This window comes from Bufo gargarizans, chromosome 4 (assembly GCF_014858855.1).
Source record: "Bufo gargarizans isolate SCDJY-AF-19 chromosome 4, ASM1485885v1, whole genome shotgun sequence".
Taxonomy (NCBI): domain Eukaryota; kingdom Metazoa; phylum Chordata; class Amphibia; order Anura; family Bufonidae; genus Bufo; species Bufo gargarizans.
The window spans coordinates 482974057-483001649 of record NC_058083.1 but is presented as its reverse complement, the minus strand read 5'-3'; the positions used below and the strand labels follow the sequence as shown (position 1 = coordinate 483001649).

At 50.4% G+C, this 27593-nt stretch overlaps 1 protein-coding gene across 1 annotated transcript; it reads left to right on the top strand.

The window, feature by feature from the left end:
* Window positions 1–82: 82 nt before the first annotated feature.
* CHAC2 (ChaC glutathione specific gamma-glutamylcyclotransferase 2) lies at window positions 83–27593 on the top strand. The gene is made up of 3 exons (XM_044291411.1): window positions 83–306; window positions 14090–14125; window positions 26451–27593. The coding sequence occupies exons 1-3, from the start codon at window positions 172–174 to the stop codon at window positions 26832–26834; spliced, it is 555 nt and encodes a 184-aa protein (XP_044147346.1). The 5' UTR covers window positions 83–171; the 3' UTR covers window positions 26835–27593.

The following is a 27593-nucleotide window of genomic DNA, read 5'->3' as shown; positions in this document are numbered from 1 at the left end:
CTGAGTAACCATGACTTTGAACTACATTTCCCGTTATGCTTAGCGGCGGAGCGCCATTGGCTGGGACAGAGCGGTGGGAGGAGTTTGATGACAGCTGAACAGTTAGGCTCCGCCCCATCGGCCGCTGCCGGCCGGTAAACGAGATCTCGGCGTGAGCTGTCACCGGTCATCATGTGGGTGTTCGGTTACGGCTCCCTGATCTGGAAGGTGGACTTCCCATACGAGGAGAAGCTGGTGGGCTACATCACGGGCTACAGCAGGAGGTTCTGGCAGGGCAGCACTGACCACCGAGGGGTCCCGGGCAAGGTAAATGCTGGAGCGGTGTCAGCAGGGTCACGGGGGCCATTGTCACAGTGACCCTGCCTGCTCTCTGCCGTCCCATAGGCTGCTAGCGGGATGCTGAGCTGCTGTCTCTGCCCCACATCAGGTGACATGTCCTCTGTCCTTAACCCCTTCAGAACCAATTTTATCCAGGAGAACGTATCCTTTTTAATGGTTCCATATACTGCACCGCAGAATCTTCCAGAAAATGATTTGACAAATCTGTCATTGTTGTGGTTTTTTTTGTTTTGTTTCTTATGGTTTTTAATAAGCGGTAAAAGTGACATGATGATTGGGGATGAACGAATCGAATTGTATAAATTTAACATTGATTTTTTATCAACCAGAGTTCTGTCAGAGAGATGTCGGAACTGGAGTTTAGGTCAAATTGCCTGCCCCAAAAAAGGGAATAAAAAAAATAGAAAAGTTACATGTTCCTCAAAATGACACCAAATAAAATGAGCCGCACACACATGGAGTGTCAGGATATGGCGACACAATGCAATTTAAAAAAAAGTTTTATTAGAAAACCTGTTCTTCACCTGTGAACTGGTGGCCCCTCCGCTGAAGAATCCTTCCCCGCCTGGTGGCCCCTCCGCTGAAGAATCCTTCCCCGCCTGGTGGCCCCTCCGCTGAAGAATCCTTCCCCGCCTGGTGGCCCCTCCGCTGAAGAATCCTTCCCCGCCTGGTGGCCCCTCCGCTGAAGAATCCTTCCCCGCCTGGTGGCCCCTCCGCTGAAGAATCCTTCCCCGCCTGGTGTCCCCTCCGCTGAAGAATCCTTCCCCGCCTGGTGTCCCCTCCGCTGAAGAATCCTTCCCCGCCTGGTGTCCCCCCCGCTGAAGAATCCTTCCCCGCCTGGTGTCCCCCCCGCTGAAGAATCCTTCCCCGCCTGGTGTCCCCCCCGCTGAAGAATCCTTCCCCGCCTGGTGTCCCCCCCGCTGAAGAATCCTTCCCCGCCTGGTGTCCCCCCCCGCTGAAGAATCCTTCCCCGCCTGGTGTCCCCCCCGCTGAAGAATCCTTCCCCGCCTGGTGTCCCCCCCGCTGAAGAATCCTTCCCCGCCTGGTGTCCCCCCCGCTGAAGAATCCTTCCCCGCCTGGTGTCCCCCCCGCTGAAGAATCCTTCCCCGCCTGGTGTCCCCCCCGCTGAAGAATCCTTCCCCGCCTGGTGTCCCCCCCGCTGAAGAATCCTTCCCCGCCTGGTGTCCCCCCGCTGAAGAATCCTTCCCCGCCTGGTGTCCCCCCCGCTGAAGAATCCTTCCCCGTCTGGTGTCCCCCCCCCCGCTGAAGAATCCTTCCCCGTCTGGTGTCCCCTCCGCTGAAGAATCCTTCCCCGTCTGGTGTCCCCTCCGCTGAAGAATCCTTCCCCGCCTGGTGTCCCCTCCGCTGAAGAATCCTTCCCCGTCTGGTGTCCCCTCCGCTGAAGAATCCTTCCCCGTCTGGTGTCCCCTCCGCTGAAGAATCCTTCCCCGCCTGGTGTCCCCTCCGCTGAAGAATCCTTCCCCGCCTGGTGTCCCCCCCGCTGAAGAATCCTTCCCCGCCTGGTGTCCCCCCCGCTGAAGAATCCTTCCCCGCCTGGTGTCCCCCCCGCTGAAGAATCCTTCCCCGCCTGGTGTCCCCCCCGCTGAAGAATCCTTCCCCGCCTGGTGTCCCCCCCGCTGAAGAATCCTTCCCCGCCTGGTGTCCCCCCCCGCTGAAGAATCCTTCCCCGCCTGGTGTCCCCCCCGCTGAAGAATCCTTCCCCGCCTGGTGTCCCCCCCGCTGAAGAATCCTTCCCCGCCTGGTGTCCCCCCCGCTGAAGAATCCTTCCCCGCCTGGTGTCCCCCCCGCTGAAGAATCCTTCCCCGCCTGGTGTCCCCCCCGCTGAAGAATCCTTCCCCGCCTGGTGTCCCCCCGCTGAAGAATCCTTCCCCGCCTGGTGTCCCCCCCGCTGAAGAATCCTTCCCCGTCTGGTGTCCCCCCCCCCGCTGAAGAATCCTTCCCCGTCTGGTGTCCCCTCCGCTGAAGAATCCTTCCCCGTCTGGTGTCCCCTCCGCTGAAGAATCCTTCCCCGCCTGGTGTCCCCTCCGCTGAAGAATCCTTCCCCGTCTGGTGTCCCCTCCGCTGAAGAATCCTTCCCCGTCTGGTGTCCCCTCCGCTGAAGAATCCTTCCCCGCCTGGTGTCCCCTCCGCTGAAGAATCCTTCCCCGCCTGGTGTCCCCCCCGCTGAAGAATCCTTCCCCGCCTGGTGTCCCCCCCGCTGAAGAATCCTTCCCCGCCTGGTGTCCCCCCCGCTGAAGAATCCTTCCCCGCCTGGTGTCCCCCCCGCTGAAGAATCCTTCCCCGTCTGGTGTCCCCTCCGCTGAAGAATCCTTCCCCGCCTGGTGTCCCCTCCGCTGAAGAATCCTTCTCCGACTGGTGTCCCCTCCGCTGAAGAATCCTTCTCCGACTGGTGTCCCCTCCGCTGAAGAATCCTTCCCCGTCTGGTGTCCCCTCCGCTGAAGAATCCTTCCCCGCCTGGTGTCCCCTCCGCTGAAGAATCCTTCCCCGCCTGGTGTCCCCCCCGCTGAAGAATCCTTCCCCGCCTGGTGTCCCCCCCGCTGAAGAATCCTTCCCCGCCTGGTGTCCCCCCCGCTGAAGAATCCTTCCCCGCCTGGTGTCCCCCCCGCTGAAGAATCCTTCCCCGTCTGGTGTCCCCTCCGCTGAAGAATCCTTCCCCGCCTGGTGTCCCCTCCGCTGAAGAATCCTTCTCCGACTGGTGTCCCCTCCGCTGAAGAATCCTTCTCCGACTGGTGTCCCCTCCGCTGAAGAATCCTTCTCCGACTGGTGTCCCCTCCGCTGAAGAATCCTTCCCCGCCTGGTGTCCCCTCCGCTGAAGAATCCTTCCCCGCCTGGTGTCCCCTCCGCTGAAGAATCCTTCCCCGCCTGGTGTCCCCTCCGCTGAAGAATCCTTCCCCGCCTGGTGTCCCCTCCGCTGAAGAATCCTTCCCCGCCTGGTGTCCCCTCCGCTGAAGAATCCTTCCCCGCCTGGTGTCCCCTCCGCTGAAGAATCCTTCCCCGCCTGGTGTCCCCTCCGCTGAAGAATCCTTCCCCGCCTGGTGTCCCCTCCGCTGAAGAATCCTTCCCCGCCTGGTGTCCCCTCCGCTGAAGAATCCTTCCCCGCCTGGTGTCCCCTCCGCTGAAGAATCCTTCCCCGACTGGTGTCCCCTCCGCTGAAGAATCCTTCCCCGACTGGTGTCCCCTCCGCTGAAGAATCCTTCCCCGACTGGTGTCCCCTCCGCTGAAGAATCCTTCCCCGCCGCTTGATTGATGGGGACGGATATCCTGCCGGTTCAGAGGTTCAGCCTCCGCTACAGGAGCAGTAACTGTGCATGCTACATTTCCAAGTAGCGGCGCATGAACAGTTGCTTCTCCAGAAGCTGAAGCAGAGCCTGTGTGCTATGAGGGGCAGCGGCACAGGTGCGAGATTGTCATGGCCAGGCAGGATATCCGTCCTCATCAATTAAGTAGCAGGGAAAGATCCTTCAGCAGAGGGGACACCCGCTCACAAGTGAAGAACGGTTTTCTAAAAAATTTGCATTGTTTCGCCATATCGTAATACCCAGAATGATATATATATATTACTCCATTGATGTATGTGGCCCATTTTTTGTGGAGTGAGCCATCATTTTTATTTGGTTTCATATTTCGATTATTCCCTTTTTTGGGGAGGAGGCAATTTGACCTAAACTCCAGTTCTGACAGTTTTGTTTATTTTTTTACTGGATTTGGCTCAGAAAGCTGCACCAAAAAGGCATGTGTGAGCCCTGCCTGGGGGGAAGTTCTCTAAGGCCTGTTTCACACGAGCGTGCGCAGTCCGGAAATCACGCTCCATGTGTAAACGCGGTCCTCCGTTCTGGACTTGCAGGAGTGCACGGCATTATACTGATTTATAATGCTGTGTGTCTCTGACCTTAATGCTATAGGATGATACTGACATAAAGCTGTCACTATGATTCTGTAGCAATAAGGTCAAGCAGAGACGCACAGCATTATAAATCAGTAGAAGGGTCCATTCACACGTCCGCAAATGGGTCCGCATCCGTTCCGCAATATCGGGAACAGGTGCGGACCCATTCATTCTCAATAGGGCAGGAATCGATGCGGAGACCACACTATGTGCTCTTCGCATCCGCATTTCTGGAGCGTGGCTCCGCCCAAAAAATAGAACATGTCCTATTCTTGTCTGCAATTGCGGACAATAATAGGCAGTTCTATGGGGGTGCCGGCCGGGTGAATTGGGGTCCGCAATACACCATGGACGTGTGAATGGACCCTTAGGGTCCATTCAAACGTCCGCAATTTCAAGGTGCTGCCCGGATACGGAATTGCGGACCCGCACTTCCGGGTCCGCAATTCCGTTACCTAAAAAAATAAGAATAGGCATATTCTATTAGCGCTGGCAATGTGCGGTCCGCAAAATGCTGAACGCACATCGCCGCTGTCTGTGTTTTGCGGATCTGTGGATCCGCAAAACACGTTACGGACGTGTGAATGGAGCCTTATTCCGTGTGCTCCTGCAAGTCCAGAACGGAGGACCACGCTCACGCACGGAGCATGATTACCGCACTGCACATGCCCGTGTGAAGCAGCCCTTAAAGGGGTATTACCATCTCGGACGTGGGCATATCGCTAGGATGTGCCATCAATGTCAGATAGGTGCATGTCCTGCTCCTATCTCCGGAACGGGCTCCACAAAGTGAAGGCGAGCACAGTGCGCACGAGCGGCCACCCTCCGTTTACCGCCATGGGACCATCTGAATATAGCTGAGCGCGCTCACTCCTCTACACCCACAGCAGGGAGTTGGAGAGCACATCGCACATACACGGTGCGCTCGCCTTCACCTCGGGGCCTCTGTTCTAGAGATAGGAGCAGGAACCAGAGGTGGGACCCATATCCATGTGACATATCCTAGCCATACGCTATCCGTTTCTGAGATGGGTATAAACCTTTAATTCTTACCTATATAGCGCTGACATATTCTGCAGCGCTGTACAGACATTATCGTCACTCACTGTCCCCAGTGGGGCCGTGATTGCCGAGTAGCGGTAACCCCATAGAAATGAATGGGATCACTGGATTTTTTGAGAATGGACTGGTACCAGTGCCATATATCAGCGGAATGTGGTTGTGCATGTCGGGTCAATCTCCACTGATGTAAATGGGAGCCACCAAATGAAATACCTGGAGGTGATTGTAAGATCCCTTCATCTCATGGATTAAATTATTGCAGCAGAATATAAATATGTCCGTTTAATGCCCGCGAAGAAAAGGTCCATTTTCCGTCCATGAAGATATATGTATGGAATCTGTTTACTTTCTAAGTGTTTTTTACCCGAAAGAAAATCTCCAGGGCGTCTTCTAACAACAGTCAGTGAAAAACTGACCAAATGGGGATGGCATCTGGCACCCAAAGACTTTATTGGGCGTGCTTGGTCTGGAAAACGGACTCTGTAGTGCAAGTGTCTTGTAATTTGTCTATAAAATCGAGTTTACCTTCAGTTTTTTACAAAAGTGCATCCACATCCGTTCAGTGTTTCCGTAGAAATAAAAAAGGAAGGAGGAATACATGCTGCTAGGTTAATGCGGATGATAAGCAGATGACATTTGGTGTCTTTCCGCATGTCATCCGGTTTTTTGCAGACCCATTGAGTACAATGGGGCCGCAATTTGCGGCCAAAAGTAGTACATGCTTCATTTTTTTTTTGCGGAACCGCATCACAGAAGTGCTGATGCGGACAGCAATTACTCCCCCATTGAAATGAATGGATCCACACCTGTTCAGCAAAATTGCGGAGCAGTTGCGGAAGGAAAATTGCAGACGTGTGAATGGAGCCTAAATTTATTCACTGCTCATCACCGACGTAATGTGTTTGTTGCACCTGAAATCTCGCGCATTTCCGGGTCGAGCGAAGCTGGCATATGCGCACTTCGTTCTGTGAGGTCGATGCCAGGACACTGCGCGGGCACTGACATGAGTATCCATGACGCATGCGCAAGATTTCGGGTACAACAAATGCATTACGTCGGCGATGAGCTCCCTTGCCCTGCCCTGCAATGCCTTATACACACACAGGGACAGACAGACAGACACACACACACACAGGGACAGACAGACAGACACACACACAGGGACAGACAGACAGACACACACACAGAGACAGACAGACACACACACAGGGACAGACAGACAGACACACACACAGGGACAGACAGACAGACACACACACAGGGACAGACAGAGAGACACACACACAGGGACAGACAGAGAGACACACACAGGGACAGACAGAGAGACACACACAGGGACAGACAGAGAGACACACACAGGGACAGACAGAGAGACACACACAGGGACAGACAGAGAGACACCCACAGGGACAGACAGACAGACACAGGCACCCACAGGGACAGACAGACAGACACAGGCACCCACAGGGACAGACAGACAGACACAGGCACCCACAGGGACAGACAGACAGACAGACAGGCACCCACAGGGACAGACAGACACCCACAGGGACAGACAGACAGACACCCACAGGGACAGACAGACAGACACCCACAGGGACAGACAGACAGACACCCACAGGGACAGACAGACACCCACAGGGACAGACAGACAGACACCGACACCCACAGGGACAGACAGACAGACACAGACACCCACAGGGACAGACAGACAGACACAGACACCCACAGGGACAGACAGACAGACACAGACACCCACAGGGACAGACAGACAGACACAGACACCCACAGGGACAGACAGACAGACACAGACACCCACAGGGACAGACAGACAGACACAGACACCCACAGGGACAGACAGACAGACACAGACACCCACAGGGACAGACAGACAGACACAGACACCCACAGGGACAGACAGACAGACACAGACACCCACAGGGACAGACAGACAGACACAGGGACAGACAGACAGACACAGACACCCACAGGGACAGACAGACAGACACAGACACCCACAGGGACAGACAGACAGACACAGACACCCACAGGGACAGACAGACAGACACAGACACCCACAGTGACAGACAGACAGACACAGACACCCACAGGGACAGACAGACAGACACAGACACCCACAGGGACAGACAGACAGACACAGACACCCACAGGGACAGACAGACAGACAGACACAGACACCCACAGGGACAGACAGACAGACACAGACACCCACAGGGACAGACAGACAGACACAGACACCCACAGGGACAGACAGACAGACACAGACACCCCACAGGGACAGAACACGACAGACACAGACACCCACAGGGACAGACAGACAGACACAGACACCCACAGGGACAGACAGACAGACAGACACAGACACCCACAGGGACAGACAGACAGACACAGACACCCACAGGGACAGACAGACAGACAGACACAGACACCCACAGGGGACAGACAGACAGACACAGACACCCACAGGGACAACAGACAACAGACACCCACAGGGACAGACAGACAGACAGACACAGACACCCACAGGGACAGACACAGACAACAGACACCCACAGGGACAGACAGACAGACAGACACAGACACCCACAGGGACAGACAGACGACAGACACAGACACCCACAGGGACAGACAGACAGACACAGACACCCACAGGGACAGACAGACAGACAGACACAGACACCCACAGGGACAGACAGACAGACAGACACAGACACCCACAGGGACAGACAGACAGACAGACACAGACACCCACAGGGACAGACAGACAGACAGACACAGACACCACAGGGACAGACAGACAGACACAGACACCCACAGGGACAGACAGACAGACAGACACAGACACCCACAGGGACAGACAGACAGACAGACACAGACACCCACAGGGACAGACAGACAGACAGACACAGACACCCACAGGGACAGACAGACAGACAGACACAGACACCCACAGGGACAGACAGACAGACAGACACAGACACCCACAGGGACAGACAGACAGACAGACACAGACACCCACAGGGACAGACAGACAGACAGACACAGACACCCACAGGGACAGACAGACAGACAGACACAGACACCCACAGGGACAGACCAGACAGACAGACACAGACACCCACAGGGACAGACAGACAGACACAGACACCCACAGGGCCAGACAGACAGACAGACACAGACACCCACAGGACAGACAGACAGACAGACACAGACACCCACAGGGACAGACAGACAGACAGACACAGACACCCACAGGGACAGACAGACAGACAGACACAGACACCCACAGGGACAGACAGACAGACAGACACAGACACCCACAGGGACAGACAGACAGACAGACACAGACACCCACAGGGACAGACAGACAGACAGACACAGACACCCACAGGGACAGACAGACAGACAGACACCCACAGGGACAGACAGACAGACAGACAGACACCCACAGGGACAGACAGACAGACAGACACAGACACCCACAGGACAGACAGACAGACAGACACAGACACCCACAGGGACAGACAGACAGACAGACACAGACACCCACAGGGACAGACAGACAGACAGACACAGACACCCACAGGGACAGACAGACAGACAGACAGACACCCACAGGGACAGACAGACAGACAGACACAGACCCACAGGGACAGACAGACAGACAGACACAGACACCCACAGGGACAGACAGACAGACAGACAGACACCCACAGGGACAGACAGACAGACAGACACAGACACCCACAGGGACAGACAGACAGACACAGACACCCACAGGGACAGACAGACAGACACAGACACCCACAGGGACAGACAGACAGACACAGACACCCACAGGGACAGACAGACAGACACAGACACCCACAGGGACAGACAGACAGACACAGACACCCACAGGGACAGACAACACAGACACCCACGGGACAGACACAGGACACCCACAGGGACAGACACAGGCACCCACAGGGACAGACGCAGGACACCCACAGGGACAGACCACAGGCAACACAGGGACAGACACCGACAAACCCACATGGACAGACAGACCACAGACACCCACAGGGACAGACCGACGACACAGACAACCCACAGGGACAGAACAGACAGACACAGAACCCCACAAGGGACAGACAGACACAGACACCCACAGGACAGACAGACACAGACATCCCACAAGGGACAGGACAGACACAGACACCCACCAGGGACAGACAGACAACAGACACCCGACAGGGAAAGACAGACACAAGACACCCACAGGGACAGACAGACAGACAGACACCAGGGACAGACAGACACAGGGACAGACCCACAGGGACAAGAACAGACACAGACACCCACAGGGACCAGACAGACACAGACACCCACAGGGAACAGACAGACAACAGACCACCCACAGGGACAGACAGACACAGACACCCACAGGACAGACAGACACAGACAACCCACAGTGACAGACAGACACAGACACCCACAGGGACAGACAGACACAGACACCCACAGGGACAGACAGACAGACAGACACAGACACCCACAGGGACAGACAGACACAGACACCCACAGGGACAGACAGACACAGACACCCACAGGGACAGACAGACACAGACACCCACAGGGACAGACAGACACAGACACCCACAGGGACAGACAGACACAGGACACCCACCAGGGACAGACAGACAGACAGACACAGACACCCACAGGGACAGACAGACAGACAGACACAGACACCCACAGGGACAGACAGACAAACACAGACACCACAGGGACAGACACAGGCACCCACAGGGACAGACACAGGCACCCACAGGGACAGACACAGGCACCCACAGGGACAGACAGACACAGACACCCACAGGGACAGACAGACACAGACACCCACAGGGACAGACAGACAGACACCCACAGGGACAGACAGACAGACACAGACACCCACAGGGACAGACACAGGCACCCACAGGGACAGACACAGGCACCCACAGGGACAGACACAGGCACCCACAGGGACAGACACAGGCACCCACAGGGACAGACACAGGCACCCACAGGGACAGACACAGACACCCACAGGGACAGACAGACACAGACACCCACAGGGACAGACAGACACAGACACCCACAGGGACAGACAGACACAGACACCCACAGGGACAGACAGACACAGACACCCACAGGGACAGACAGACACAGACACCCACAGGGACAGACAGACACAGACACCCACAGGGACAGACAGACACAGACACCCACAGGGACAGACAGACACAGACACCCACAGGGACAGACAGACACAGACACCCACAGGGACAGACAGACACAGACACCCACAGGGACAGACAGACACAGACACCCACAGGGACAGACAGACACAGACACCCACAGGGACAGACAGACACAGACACCCACAGGGACAGACAGACACAGACACCCACAGGGACAGACAGACACAGACACCCACAGGGACAGACAGACACAAGACACCCACAGGGACAGACAGACACAGACACCCACAGGGACAGAACAGACAGACAAGACAGACACCCACAGGGACAGACAGACACAGGCACCCACAGGGACAGACAGACAGACAGACACAGGCACCCACAGGGACAGACACAGGCACCCACAGGGACAGACAGACAGACAGACACAGGCACCCACAGGGACAGACACAGGCACCCACAGGGACAGACAGACAGACACACAGGCACCCACAGGGACAGACAACAGGCACCCACAGGGGACAGACACAGGCACCCACAGGGACAGACACAGGCACCCACAGGGACAGACACAGGCACCCACAGGGACAGACACAGGCACCCACAGGGACAGACACAGGCACCCACAGGGACAGACACAGGCACCCACAGGGACAGACATAGACACCCACAGGGACAGACACAGGCACCCACAGGGACAGACATAGACACCCACAGGGACCAGACAGACAGACACAGGCACCCACAGGGACAGACACAGGCACCCACAGGGACAGACACAGGCACCCACAGGGACAGACACAGGCACCCACAGGGACAGACATAGACACCCACAGGGACAGACAGACATAGACACCCACAGGGACAGACAGACAGACACAGGCACCCACAGGGACAGACACAGGCACCCACAGGGACAGACACAGGCACCCACAGGGACAGATACAGGCTCCCACAGGGACAGACACAGGCTCCCACAGGGACAGACACAGGCACCCACAGGGACAGACACAGGCACCCACAGGGACAGACACAGGCACCCACAGGGACAGACACAGGCTCCCACAGGGACAGACACAGGCTCCCACAGGGACAGACACAGGCTCCCACAGGGACAGACACAGGCTCCCACAGGGACAGACACAGGCACCCACAGGGACAGACACAGGCACCCACAGGGACAGACAGACAGACACAGGCACCCACAGGGACAGACAGACAGACACAGGCACCCACAGGGACAGACAGACAGACACAGGCACCCACAGGGACAGACAGACAGACACAGGCACCCACAGGGACAGACAGACAGACACAGGCACCCACAGGGACAGACAGACAGACACAGGCACCCACAGGGACAGACAGACACACAGCTAGGCCTCACCATATTCCAGCCTTGCTCTTCTCTGTGCAGGAAAATAGCTCTCTGCTCCTCAGGCTCCTCCCCCACTGGTCACATGGGAGGATGACATCAGGAAGGTCCTTTAGCCCGGTAGGAAACTCCATCTACCCTGTTCTGAGTCCTGGGCCGCCCCCACCCCAGCAGCGCACATGGTGAAAATTGTCTGCATTGCTGGGGTAAGCTGCCCTAGAATTCAGAACAGGCAGTTTAATGAAGACCAGGACACAGCTTAAAGGGGTTCTCCAGGAATTAAGAAAATTAAAATTGTTAAAAAAAAAGGTTTTGTGTGTACTGATAGGATGGCCGCCATTTTATTTCTCCTAATGACTGCTCTCCAGACAAAACGAGCCAGTATCACTAATCAAAGGTAATTGGGTATATATCTGTATTTATAATAAGGTAATATTTAAGTATTTTCATTTTCTTAATTTCCGGAGAACCCCTTTAACCAGGCTTCCAACCTGGTCTATGGACAAAATGTCACTTCCTCTGTGGACGGTGCCAGAATTACCCCTCTCCCTGGCACATGCACAACTGAGATGGATTCAGGAGTTTGGGCATGTGCCAGGTAGAGGAGTAGTTCTGGCCCCGCCTACAGCGGAAATAACGTCCCCTTCATATTCCAATTTGTGTGAGATGGGGTGGATTGGGAACTTAAAGGGGTTATCCAAGAAAAGATATTTAAGACTTATCCTCATGATAGGTCATCAGTATTAGATATGTGGAGGTGCGACACCCGGGACCCCCGCCAATCAGCTGCCTCTTCCTAAGCCAGAGACATCACTGTACATTGGTCACATGGCCTAGTGGCAGCTCGGCCTTATTTAAGTGATTGGGGCTCAGCTGCAATACCAAGCACTGCCACTATACAATGTATGGCGCTGTGCTTGAAAAGAGGCCAGGAGCCTGCATCAAAGCACTGGTGAGCGCAGAGCCTCCCTGAAACAGCTGATCTGCGGGGTTGCCGGGACTTGGACCTCCGCTGATGTGATAATGATGACCTATCCTGAGGAGAACTCATCATTATCTTTTCCATGATAACCCTTTTAAAGTGGCCCTGAAAAAAAAAGAACTAAAAGTGGTCCCATGTTATAGGCGAGTCCAAATTGACAGAAGGTGGGCACAAGTAGACGGGGACAACACATGTAGTCAGGGACAACAGAAGTAGGCGGGCCAGCAATACTATAGTGCAGCACAAAATACCACCTCAGCAGGATCAAATACCACAGTGCAGCACAAAATACCACCACCCCCGCCACAGTATTCAACTGTGAGGATGGCGACACAGTTGAAGTCAGGAGGGCACCTGTGGTTGCTGGCCAGGTGCATAGGTATTTGATGCTCCCAGCGTTAATTAAAGGGGTTCTGCACTTTCAATTAACTGATGATCTATCCTCTGGATAGATCATCAGCTTCTGATTGGCGGGGGTCCGACACCCGGGACCCCCGCCGATCAGCTGTTTGAGAAGGCAGCGGCGCTCCAGCAGTGAACAGAGCTTAGCCGCGCCCACTCTAGTTGATACAAGTCGTGACGTCAGTGGGCGAGCGGCCCGGCGGTAAACAGTGAGAAGGCCGCGGCGCTGCTGGAGCGCCGCTGCCTTCTCAAACAGCTGATCGGCGGGGGTCCTGGGTGTCGGACCCCGGCCAATCAGAAGCTGATGATCTATCCAGAGGATAGATCATCAGTTAATTGAAAGTGCAGAACCCCTTTAATGCCGCGAGCATCTGATGATTACGTACCTGGATGGTGGCCATGGGGAGGGCTTAGGCGGCCCCCTGGGCATCAGCCCACCAGGAAACTTCCCTGTAGGGTCTATGGTCAGTTTGCCTCTGTTTGCGAGGAACCTCTTATGCACATGAAGTTAATGGTGGGATACAGACCCTTGTTGGCTATATTGTATAGATTGGATGACTAGATTTTTTTTTTTTAAAGCAAGCTTCCCCTTCCTCCTTTTCTAATCCTGGAACATCTTTTACCTCAGGCATTGAACAGCAGGGTATATTAGGCGGCATCATGTGCTGAGACATGCCGGAGAGTGGATGCTACCCAGCACATGGGTAAACACTTTCTGTCCTGTTTGCTCACATTCTGTAACCAAATAACATGTTTTCTTTTTTAATTTGTTGCAGCCGGGAAGAGTTGTCACGCTTGTCGAAGATCCAGAGGTAATTACAATCTATACGCGACACGTGACTTACTTCATATTTTCTAGTACAGGTTAAAGAAGAAATGTGAAGGCAGTGGGTTACAGGACACGGTCACAGTTCCAAGGGTTCCCAAATGTCATATGATAATGCATTGCCTAAGGGTCCATGTGAGGACACCACTGGCATTTGGCGTCCCTATGGTTCTGTATTACATACCTATAGGTCAGGTACCTCCAGAAGCTTCTAGAAGAGAATATGCCAATAATATGGCATCCGATAGAACATGCCACAATTTCTTTTTCTCACCGATTCCATATGAATCAGTGAGAGAATATATTAAACCACAGAGGAGAAACAGTATGGACCTCCAGCAGTCCATGGACGCTCATTAATGGCGTAGTGGCGTAGCATGGGTTGCCAGCACCCGGGGGCAAGCCAAGTATTGCGCCCCCCAACCTTACAATGTCATGGCGTTCTCCTGTGCCGTTCTACTGCCTCATAGGCATCAGACCTAGTGGCTTCAAGCCTATGAGGCAGAACGGAGGGGAGCGGGAATACGCCCAGCTGGCACTAGGAGGCAACACTAGAAATAAAGAAGTTGGCTGCATCCAGGTGGGCTATACCCTTTTCACAGGGTCCTGAGTCATGAGTGTATACTCATGTGAAAAACAAAAATGGATGGTAGGACAGCACCACTTACTTGAATAGTTCAAGGGGCTTTGCGGCGGTGCTCGTGACGGCAGGTCTCGGCCTCAGAGACCCCAAAATTACCAGTGAAGATGAGGAAAGTCACAGCACTCCAAAAGCTTGTTCAGTGTTCTTTAATTCACCAAAGGTTCAGCAGCAACGTTTCGACAATAGTCTTTATCAAGCTACATACATGTTTACAAGTGACTCATGTTATATAAGGGTACTAATTCATACCAATTACACAGTGGGTGTGCTTCAACAATAATCCCGCCCCCTCTCAGATAAAAACAATCTCAGAATTAATTCATCCTATCAAATAGAGTGCATGTTAATTATAAGGCTTACCAGGCGTTCATATGAGATCTATTACTCTGTGCTGTGTCCATGGTGTGCGGCGTCTTCCGCATCCAACTGCGGCTGCGCGAGTGTTGACGGGATTCTCATGTTTCACATCGTCAGCTGAATAGTCACATGATCAGTGACGCTACCATCAGTCACCTGACTGGTGACGTGTATGAGCGTCTGATCGCTGTCATAGTGACCACAGGTCCTACAGAAAAGTTGAATCCTTTCATGTAGAACTTTTCTTTTAATATCATTTCTAGTGCGTATAACTAGCTGGAAAGACGCCGATCACCAAGGACATAACATCAGAGAAGCGACATCATTTAATGTCAATATAGGTCTGTTTGACAGCAACACAGGACTCAATCCCAGCAGGTTATTTGAGAAAACTCATTTATATCTATACTATGGTTCAATACCAAACCAGGCATATGTAAAGCGGAAGTGTATAGCGCCACACATAAGTATAGCCATATAAAGGGGGGAAAGAGAAGAAAAGGAGAGATCTTGCAAATAGGCTGGGGGCTGTTCAAAAGATGCGGTCCTCCTGACACTCAATTATAAGGAAATGTGTTCAGAAGTGGCAGGAATGGCATATAGGGTGAAGTCCCGTGCTTTGCACGGTACGGAGTACTCAAACCCATACCTCCCATAGGCTGATACCATGGGGTGAAGTGGTATGATATACCCCAAACATGTTAAAGAATACTTTTGGGCAAGGGATACTAGGGCCACAACCATCGCCCCCCTCTGTCAAAAGAGAGACCACCGATGTGTGCCCTTGCTCGGTCTGGGTCCCACCGTCAGGAGGAAGCCCCCTACCGCGCTTACCCCCATTAGCACCTATATAGAAATTTATTTTTATGATATTACCAATAAGTAACACCCTATGCCACCAAACCTCAAGATAGCCCGCCCACATCAATCAGCTCCCAAGCCAAATATTTTAGAACTTGTCAAACCACCCATCATATATGTGGTATACATCCGCCACGTATATCCAGTCGATGGAATCAAACCTTGTGCACAATTCGTGTGATGGTATAATAAGCCTGCTAGGCGACTCCCAGGTCACTGCTTCCAAAACACCTTGGTCCATCTCTCAATCATATCACGCCTGGATGTCTTATCTATTAGTGATAAACAAAAAAAGGAGGAGAGATAAAAAAGGATAAAATTTACAAATAATCTCAATAGAATATCGGGTACTATTCCTTAATACATATAAAAGAACCCTTATTTTCACATCCCATATGCCGACTCAGAAGAGGGAACCCACCTTGAACTCCCGATTGAGTCCCTTAGGCTCAATGGTGTTCAGTTCAAAGATCCATCTGAGTTCCAGCCGTTTTAATAGTCGTTCCCGATCACCACCTCTCCGTGGTGCGGGGACGCCATCAATGATCCTGAACCTCAATTGTGCAACGCTGTGTTTATGTCTGTAAAAATGTTCCGGGACCGGAAGTTCACTTTCCAAATTTCCAGAAGTATTCTCCATCTTAGAAAACAATTTCCGGATGGAGTACCTATGCTGGTTAATCCTCAATTTGCAGGCCTGTGTGGTCTCACCCACATAGATGAGACCACACGGGCACTGCAATGTGTAGATCACAAATTCAGAGGAACATGTGTAGAAACCCCTTATGTCATACTTCTTTCCAGTGTATGGATGGAAAAAGGTCTGTCCCTTCAGTACATTATTGCAATTGCAACAGTTGAGGCAGGGGTAGCATCCTTTTCTGGAGACGCGTGATTTATCAGGCCTCTGCAGAAAAGAATGCACCAACTGATCACCCAGATTTCTGGACCTCCTGTATGACATAAGTGGTGGTGTCTGAAACTCCACAATGTCTGGAAAGGATCGTGTCAGAATTTGCCAATTTCGTCTGAGCGAACCAGCTATTTGTTTGCTCAGAACCGAATGTGTAGACACAAAAGGTAATCTCTTATTATCGGTTTTCGTTTTTGTCTTGGTCAACAAATGAGTCCGTGTATGTTGCCTGACCTTGTCAAGATGCCTCTGGACCAACTTTTTGGGATATTGTCTGGCTATGAACTTAGAGCTCATTGCCTGCAACCCTTCATCAAACCCTTCACCCTTGGATGAAGGGTTGCAGGCAATGAGCTCTAAGTTCATAGCCAGACAATATCCCAAAAAGTTGGTCCAGAGGCATCTTGACAAGGTCAGGCAACATACACGGACTCATTTGTTGACCAAGACAAAAACGAAAACCGATAATAAGAGATTACCTTTTGTGTCTACACATTCGGTTCTGAGCAAACAAATAGCTGGTTCGCTCAGACGAAATTGGCAAATTCTGACACGATCCTTTCCAGACATTGTGGAGTTTCAGACACCACCACTTATGTCATACAGGAGGTCCAGAAATCTGGGTGATCAGTTGGTGCATTCTTTTCTGCAGAGGCCTGATAAATCATGCGTCTCCAGAAAAGGGTGCTACCCCTGCCTCAACTGTTGCAATTGCAATAATGTACTGAAGGGACAGACCTTTTTCCATCCATACACTGGAAAGAAGTATGACATAAGGGGTTTCTACACATGTTCCTCTGAATTTGTGATCTACACATTGCAGTGCCCGTGTGGTCTCATCTACGTGGGTGAGATCACACAGGCCTGCAAATTGAGGATTAACCAGCATAGGTACTCCATCCGGAAATTGTTTTCTAAGATGGAGAATACTTCTGGAAATTTGGAAAGTGAACTTCCGGTCCCGGAACATTTTTACAGACATAAACACAGCGTTGCACAATTGAGGTTCAGGATCATTGATGGCGTCCCCGCACCACGGAGAGGTGGTGATCGGGAACGACTATTAAAACGGCTGGAACTCAGATGGATCTTTGAACTGAACACCATTGAGCCTAAGGGACTCAATCGGGAGTTCAAGGTGGGTTCCCTCTTCTGAGTCGGCATATGGGATGTGAAAATAAGGGTTCTTTTATATGTATTAAGGAATAGTACCCGATATTCTATCGAGATTATTTGTAAATTTTATCCTTTTTTTATCTCTCCTCCTTTTTTTGTTTATCACTAATAGATAAGACATCCAGGCGTGATATGATTGAGAGATGGACCAAGGTGTTTTGGAAGCAGTGACCTGGGAGTCGCCTAGCAGGCTTATTATACCATCACACGAATTGTGCACAAGGTTTGATTCCATCGACTGGATATACGTGGCGGATGTATACCACATATATGATGGGTGGTTTGACAAGTTCTAAAATATTTGGCTTGGGAGCTGATTGATGTGGGCGGGCTATCTTGAGGTTTGGTGGCATAGGGTGTTACTTATTGGTAATATCATAAAAATAAATTTCTATATAGGTGCTAATGGGGGTAAGCGCGGTAGGGGGCTTCCTCCTGACGGTGGGACCCAGACCGAGCAAGGGCACACATCGGTGGTCTCTCTTTTGACAGAGGGGGGCGATGGTTGTGGCCCTAGTATCCCTTGCCCAAAAGTATTCTTTAACATGTTTGGGTTATATCATACCACTTCACCCCATGGTATCAGCCTATGGGAGGTATGGGTTTGAGTACTCCGTACCATGCAAAGCACGGGACTTCACCCTATATGCCATTCCTGCCACTTCTGAACACATTTCCTTATAATTGAGTGTCAGGAGGACCGCATCTTTTGAACAGCCCCCAGCCTATTTGGAAGATCTCTCCTTTTCTTCTCTTTCCCCCCTTTATATGGCTATACTTATGTGTGGCGCTATACACTTCCGCTTTACATATGCCCGGTTTGGTATTGAACCATAATATAGATATAAATGAGTTTTCTCAAATAACCTGCTGGGTTTGAGTCCTGTGTTGCTGTCAAACAGACCTATATTGACATTAAATGATGTCGCTTCTCTGATGTTATGTCCTTGGTGATCGGCGTCTTTCCAGCTAGTTATACGCACTAGAAATGATATTAAAAGAAAAGTTCTACATGAAAGGATTCATCTTTTCTGTAGGACCTGTGGTCACTATGACAGCGATCAGACGCTCATACACGTCACCAGTCAGGTGACTGATGGTAGCGTCACTGATCATGTGACTATTCAGCTGACGATGTGAAACATGAGAATCCCGTCTCAACACTCGCGCAGCCGCAGTTGGATGCGGAAGACGCCGCACACCATGGACACAGCACAGAGTAATAGATCTCATATGAACGCCTGGTAAGCCTTATAATTAACATGCACTCTATTTGATAGGATGAATTAATTCTGAGATTGTTTTTATCTGAGAGGGGGCGGGATTATTGTTGAAGCACACCCACTGTGTAATTGGTATGAATTAGTACCCTTATATAACATGAGTCACTTGTAAACATGTATGTAGCTTGATAAAGACTATTGTCGAAACGTTGCTGCTGAACCTTTGGTGAATTAAAGAACACTGAACAAGCTTTTGGAGTGCTGTGACTTTCCTCATCTTCACTCGTATACTCATGTGGTCACATAACTCACACGCTCATTCCAGAATGTATGCACCGTTCCCATAGATATAGAGGTTGGCCCCTGCTCACAACAATGGGACAAATAGACAGAATGGTCCTAATCCATACAACATGTCACAAAGTGTAAATCCACCAGTAAAGGACGTGTAGTTAAAGGGGTTATCCCATGACTAATTTAAAAAATGACAATCTGTTTGCAACAAAGCTAAAACCAGCCCTGTACCTCACATGGATGCAGAGATCTCCACATTTACTGCTCTGCTAGATTTATATCAAGCTGACAGCTCAGGGGGAGTGTCTTATCTGCTGCAGCTCAGGGGGCGTGTCCATGCTCTGCCTATCACAGCTCAGGGGGCGTGTCCATGCTCTGCCTATCACAGCTCAGGAGGCAGTTAAAGGACAAAACTGAGCATGTGCGACCATCTCGGTGAGCAGCACATAGAAGTAAGAAGAAAAAAACAGCAGTTGGCGCTATACAGATACATTTCATTGAATAACACAGTGGCTATGCTAATTTTTTTTATTAAATTAGGGGACGAAAGCGATCGCTGGCCCTGTCAATCAACAGGAGGGGGCGTTTTTTTTTTAAAGCAGGATGCGGCTGCTACCAGCAAGTAGCCGCCCTACTTGCTGGTAGAGAGGTCATTTACATATTATAAAAGTGCAGTTTTTAAAGAAACTACTGAACGAAAAAGCGTAAGAGCACTATATAGTGAAAAATCGCAGTATAAGGATTTTAAGTAGCCCAAAAACGAAAAATGACTTTTGGGGGGTGACAGAAGCCCTTTAAAGAGGTTCTGTACCTTTTTATTACTGATGATCTAGCCTTTGGATAGATCATCAGCATCGAACTGGCGGGGGTCCGACACCAAGGACCCCCACTGGTCAGCTGTTTGAGAAGGCAGTGGTGTTCACAGTAGCACCGTGGCCTTGTTGGTGTTTGCCGCAGGCCCAGTGACGTCACAACTATTATCACTAGCCTGGGCACGGCTCAGCCCCACCGAAATGAACGGTACTTAGCCGCACCCAGGCCAGTGATAATAATCATGATGTCACTTGGCCTGCGGGAAACATTGAGAAGGCCGTGGCGCTACTGGGTGTCGGACCCCAGTCAATCAGATGATGATCTATCTAGAGGATAGATCATTGGTAATAAAAAGGTAAAGAACCCCTTTAATACTGGTGATCTATACACTGGGTTTAGTCCACTATAATGTTCTGGTGCTCGCCATATAGAACATATCTGACTATGACTATCCGCCACCTTGTGCAAACACAAATCTACAAATAGTAGTTGAGCCTATTTTGCCTATCAGTCAGTCGGCATAGAAGTAGTAATAAATTAACCAGAGGTTTTTTTTTTAACCCCTTAATCACCATCCACGGTCTTGTCGTCCCTGTTTTAGAGGGAGATGAGTGCTTTGTGTCAGCTCCTGCTCTATTAATGAACTGTAACTAACAGCTCCGGTTCTTAGAGCAGCCTTTTTCTCTACAGCCATGATCGGAGGTAGCTCCAAGCCCAACTGTTAACCTTTTTATTGTCACAGTCTTTGCCCGTAACATAAACAACTGCTCCCTGCACTGCACTTCTGGTCCTGCATGTAAACTTTTGGCACGGGAAGGGTCACATGTGCTGCTGCATCCAATGATTGGCTTCAGTGGCACACCACCGCTTAGGTCAGTGTTTGGCTGCGGAACATGAGATGCTAACAGGGACCAGAAGTGCGGTGAAGATAGCTAGGGAACTGGGGAATGGGTAGGGCAAATGAAAACGGTTTTCTCCGAAATTTTAATACTGATGACCTAATCCTCTGGATAGGTCATCAGTATTTGATCAGTGGGGGTCTGACACCTGAGACGCTGTTTGGAGTGGCACCAGTGATTTTCTGAGCGCCGCAGCCTTCTATCAGCTCATAAAGCACAGCGCCGTACATTGTATAGCGGTTGTGCTTGGTATTGCACTAAACCCCATTTACTTCAGTGGGTCTGAGCTGCTCGTAGACCACGTGACTCATGAACGTGTCGTCACTCGGCCTAGGGAATGCTGAGAGAAGTCCGCGGCGCTACAGCGAGCACCAGTGCCTTCTCAAACAGCTGATCGGCGGGGTCCAGGGTGTCAGACTCCTACCGATCAGAGCATAGGTCATCAGTATTAAAGACTTGGAAAACCCCCTTTAAAAAAAATATAGAAAAACCTGGACAACCCCTTTAAGGTTCGGCATGCCCACAACAGAAATACCGTAAATACAAAATTTGCGTACTGACACACTGTGTCCTAGTCGATGTGGATCTGTAGTACGGCCACTTGTACATGGGTCCTAAAAGAAGTAACATGTCGACGGCAGTTACACAGACACGCCATAATGAAGTGCGAAGGCCAGCGCCCTGGATAATAGCAGGTGGAATGTAATGGTGTCATGATGTGCCCAGTAGTGGATAAACACATCCACACGCAGCGCCGACTGATTGTTTTTTTCCGCTGGTTGTTCTGTCACTTTCTGTGGGCTTTACAGTTCATTAAAGGCATCCTTATCACGCCATTATCTGTCCTCTATGTCCAGCGCGTTGTCAGGGTTTGTTTATTCAGATATTAAGCCTCAATTGTCATTACCGGTTTCAGGCTTCACCTTCCTCTCATTTTGTGATTTATATTTTTTTGCTTTTTTGCTTTGCACATTTTGTTTGCATGTAAATCAAATAAACATTTACAGACAACATTAGATTGCATCTACTTATACAGTTAGATGATCAGAAATTCCGGGTTATAGATCGGGCAGATTGCATCTAGATCAGATATTCCGGGTTATAGAGCGGGCAGAGGAAAAGTTTTTAAAATTATTTTGTAAAACATTCAGCAAGAAAGATACTACTATGTCTAAAATGGAGCCCCTGGAGTGAAGGAGAGCACACTGCGCATGCGCGGCCACCCTCCATTTACCTCTATGTGAGTTCAGAAAATAGCCCCGCCCACTATGAGCAAGGATTTAAAGGGCATCTGCCAGCAGATTTGTACCTATGAAACTTGCAACTGCTGCACCCCCAGTAGTTTGATTGACTGGGCCAGGCATTTTTTATGTTTTCACTGTCTGGTCCTGTCAATCAAAGTGCAGGGGGTGCGGCAGTTTAGACCCTAGGTGTAACAGCAACACCCCCGTTGCTCCTAGAGGCTCATTTGCATATACAAAAATTTCATTTTTCTCAGCAATGTGGGCACATATGAACATGTGACCAAAACAGATGTTGTCATGACCTCTGTTATGTTCGCTGTGTCATGGTTGCGGTGCATGCTGTTGCCAGCAGCAACGTGTGTTTGTTGCAGCATGTAGGGGCCTGCCCCTTTTATCCTGCTTCCCTTCCCTGTTTGGTGCTGGAGGGGTTTATGATCTATCTGTGTCCTGGGTGTGGCCTCTTGGCTCTTTATATCCTGGTGTTGTGAGTCTGAGGTCAGTTGCCATCCAGCCTTTGTGTGAGCTGGAATGTTGCTCCTTTCCTGGTTATACCATCTGTCCAGTGGGAGGGCCTCCTAGCTAGATATCGATGTCTACCCTATGTTGCCTCTGCCCTTTTCCCATCCTCACTTGTTGTCTTGTTTAGTGTGGTTGGTGTTTTGGGTGTGTGTTTATGTCTAGTTTGGTGTTCCTTGTCTGCTATGTTTGGTGTTGGATTCCAGCATGGTTGCTAGACATTTCCACTGTCTATCTGTTGAACCTCCAGAAGTGGGTGTCTGGGTTCCCGGGGGAATCACAAGTCGGTGACGCCATGCTTTATGTCTGCATGGGGGTCCGGTCGTCGTTGTGGCAGTGGCAGGTAAGTGCATGTTGTTTCTGGGCTCTTATCTGCCGATCCAGTGGCTGTTCACTGGCTGTCCCTTTCCTTGCGGCTAGGCCAGTGGAGACTCCAGTTCACCCGCGTCTGTGATTAACAGGTCGTCTCCTGCTCCTAACCTTATTTCAGGGATCTTCAGGGTGACTCAGGTTCCTAGGTTCTTGTATATGAGACCACCTACCATCTAGGTCTGCTCAAACGGTAGCCTAGCTGCTTCCCCGTTTAGCCCCATTATTCAGTGGGAAGTTTTCCCCCACTCCCCACCGTAACAGATGCCTTCAGCCATGTGCACATGTAACCGGTCAGCCAGTGTCCTAGGTACAAATCTGGTGACAGATGCTCTTTAAATGAATACATTCCAAGTTTTACTGAACCTTTTTCCCCATAAAACTATATATGTTAATCTGCTCAGCTCCTTCTGCTCTATAACATGCTGCCTGCACTTTCATGGTGACATGTTCGCTGTAAATGTCAAAGGAGCTTAAATAAATATCCATAACTATATCTGTAATAAGGAAGAATATACAGATAAAGATGGAAAAACAATAAAAAGCTAAGATCTTAAAGGGAGTCTGTCACCACATTTGAGCATATTAGAATGATCAAATAGCGTTATATGTGCCACCGAGAACTTATAAACGGTACCTTTGTTGTATCTAATGGAGTTTTCTTTCAGCCAAAAATGAACTTTTAAGATTCTGTAAATGCGCCCTCTCAAGTGCCCAGGGCGGCGTCTCAATCGTCCGAGCCCCAGGCAGCACCTCCTCAACGGCTCATAACCCCGCCCTCCATGTGCCTCTGCCCGCCCGTTTACTCTCCTCTCCTTTTCCACTGCGGCTGCACGGTCAAATTCGTAGCGGGCGCAGAGGAAAAGGAGAGAGGAGAGTAAACGGGCGGGCAGAGGCACATGGAGGGCGGGGTTATGAGCCGTTGAGGAGGTGCTGCCTCCATTAGATACAACAAAGGTACAGTTTTTAAGTTCTCGGTGGCACATATAACGCTATTCGATCAGTCTAATATGCTCAAATGTGGTGACAGACTCCCTTTAAAGTGGGTTGTCCCACAAAATATCTTCTACAGTTTTGAAACCAGCCCCTGGATCTGAATACTTTTGTAATTGCATGTAGTTAACAAATTTTGCATAGCCACTGAGTAATTCAGTGAAATCTATCTGTATAGCACCACCTGCTGTTTGTTTGTCCACCTCACTGAAGTGGATGCACATGCTCAGTTTCTTCCTTCAACTGCCAGCAGCTGCAGCAGAATGGGCAACCCCCCCAGAGCTGGCAGCTTGATATAAATCTAGCAGAGTAATGAATGAGGAGATCTCTGGAGCCATGTGAGGTATAAGGCTGGTTCTAGCTTTGTTAGAAAGAGGCATCATGTACTATATGATGTATAATATTCATTTACTTTTCACATTAATCATGGGATAACCTCTTGAAAGGGCTTGTCTCATTGTAGGTGGCCCTTTCAAGTTGGAGCCTGCTCCTAGCACCCCGTGCAATAGCAGATTTTGCCAGGGAGAGCCAGCTAGGTGAATGGTTATCTCAAGTCAAGCAAAGAGAAGACACGATTAAGAGAGCTTCTCTATGCTGGCCCATAGAGGAAGGTCCCTTCATGAGACAACCCCTTAAAAATATGGATGAAACTTATCTGTATAAGGTGACTGTATTTCATCTGTCCTTGAATATGGCTCCTCTGTTACCTGATGGAAAGAAGGATCAGGCTTTTGGATTTCAGCATGCCCAATCCTTTTTTTTTCTGTAGGGTGGGTGCTCTCTCAGCATCTTAGGCGCCTTTCACACGGGCGAGTTTTCTTTGCGGGTGCAATGCGTGCGGTGAACGTATTGCACCCGCACTGAATCCTGACCCATTCATTTCTATGGGACTGTGCACATGAGCGGTGATTTTCACGCATCACTTGTGCGTTGAGTGAAAATCGCAGCATGCTCTATATTGTCCGATTTTCATGCGACGCAGGCCCCGTAGAAGTGAATGGGAAGCGTGAAAATCGCATAGCATCCACAAGCAAGTACGGATGCGGTGCGATTTTCACGCACGGTTGCTAGGAGACGATCGGGATGGAGACCCGATCATTATTATTTTCCCTTATAACATGGTTATAAGGGAAAATAATAGCATTCTGAATACAGAATGCATAGTAAAACAGCGCTAGAGGGGTTAAAAAATTTTTTTTACTCACCTTAGTCCACTTGATCGCAAAGCCCGGCATCTCCTTGTGTCTCCTCTGCTGAACAGGACCTGGGGTGAGCTGCTGCATTAAATAGAGGTTAAGGACCTTTGATGACGTCACTCCGGTCATCACATGGTCTTTTACCATGGTGAATCACCATGGTAAAAGATCATGTGACGTACCATGTGATGACCGGAGTGACGTCATCAAAGGTCATTAACCTCTATTTAATGCAGCAGCTCACCCCAGGTCCTGTTCAGCAGAGGAGACACAAGGAGATGCCGGGCTTCGCGATCAAGTGGACTAAGGCGAGTTAAAAAAAAAATGTAACCCCTCTAGCGCTGTTTTACTATGCATTCTGTATTCAGAATGCTATTATTTTCCCTTATAACCATGTTATAAGGGAAAATAATACAATCTTCAGAACATCAATCCCAAGCCCGAACTTCTGTGACGAAGTTCGGGTCTGGGTACCAAACATGCGCGATTTTTCTCACGCGAGTGCAATGCATGACAATGTTTTGCACTCGCGCGGAAAAATCGCACATTTTCCCGCAACACACCCGCCTCTTATCCGGGCAAAAAAACTGATGCCCGTGTGAAAGAGGCCTTACTCTTTTCTCTCCTGCATTCTAAACACGTGCACGCTCTTCAAGAGTCTCGTTTGCATGTGTATGGGGGAGTTGGAAGGAATAGCTGTCGTCAGAGCGAGTGGTCGACTGTCATCTCTCTAAAGTGTGTGGCCCAGTAATGTTGACATAGCAATGGACCACAAGAAACCAACAACTGTATCTGATCTGCTTCATTTCAACAGGGCTGTGTATGGGGTGTTGCCTACAGACTGCCAGAGGGAAAGGAAGAGGAAGTAAAGGCGTACCTTGACTTTCGAGAGAAAGGAGGCTACCGGACTACGACTGTTGTCTTTTACCCAAAGGATTCTTCAATAAAACCATTCAACGTCCTTCTGTATATCGGAACCTGCGACAACCCCAACTACCTCGGACCTGCTCCTCTAGAAGACATCGCCGAACAGATTTTTAATGCTGTTGGGCCTAGTGGGGAAAACATTGAATACCTGTTTGAACTTGCAAATTCACTCAGGAACCTTGTACCAGAAGAGGCAGATGAGCACCTTTTTTCCTTAGAGAAGTTAGTGAGGGACCTTTTGGAGAGACGTCAAAATATAAATTGTCTATAAATTTTATGCCTTTCATCCATAGGAATGGAGACGTACACGATGTGTCCGGATATTATTTATGCATTGCTAAGCATTTATTGGGATATCTTAATTTATATGCAATTGTTTTAGTGCTTTCTCTCGCTGAACGTAAGACCTTTCAGAGTACCTGCGCACGTTGCGGATTACATGCGGTTTTTCCATACAAAAATCAAAGCCGAATTTCTGTTTATCAACCTGCACCCGTGTGCAAGTACCCTTAGGGTGCTAGTGCATATTTGCAGATTACTGCTAGTTGCTATACGGGACCTGTACTTCCAAGCTGCAGCCCAGCAATTCTAGGTATTCTGCATGTGGTTACTGTACTGCACGTGTAAAAGGAACGTAAAGTATAGGGTTTATTAAGGCCAAATATTAGAAGGTAGTATAACCTAGATACAGTGTTTGCTTCATAAGCAAGCAATAATAACGGTATGTCACATTCTGCACACATCAACATCTCTATGTTAAAGGGGTTGGCCGGGTTCAGAGCTGAACCCGAACATATCCCCATTTTCACCCTGGCAGCCCCCGTTCCGATGCTGTTCTTTGCCCTGCGCTGAAATTTGGTACTGTACCGGGCTCCCCATAGGATAAGTTAGGCGGAGGCCTCTGCCCAGCGGTGAGCCCGGTGATGTCACCGGCACTGATTGGGCAGGCTTTATCACTACCCTACCGCATTGAAAAATGAGAGAACACTTATATAAAATATATGTAGTTTATTAAGACAAAAAATAATAA

Excerpts from the sequence above, each read along its gene's own strand:
- CHAC2 (XM_044291411.1), top strand. The coding sequence starts at position 172 with ATGTGGGTGTTCGGTTACGGCTCCCTGATCTGGAAGGTGGACTTCCCA. Across the intron at positions 307-14,089 it reads ACCGAGGGGTCCCGGGCAAG|CCGGGAAGAGTTGTCACGCT; the intron begins GTAAATGCTGGA and ends AATTTGTTGCAG. Across the intron at positions 14,126-26,450 it reads CGCTTGTCGAAGATCCAGAG|GGCTGTGTATGGGGTGTTGC; the intron begins GTAATTACAATC and ends TCATTTCAACAG.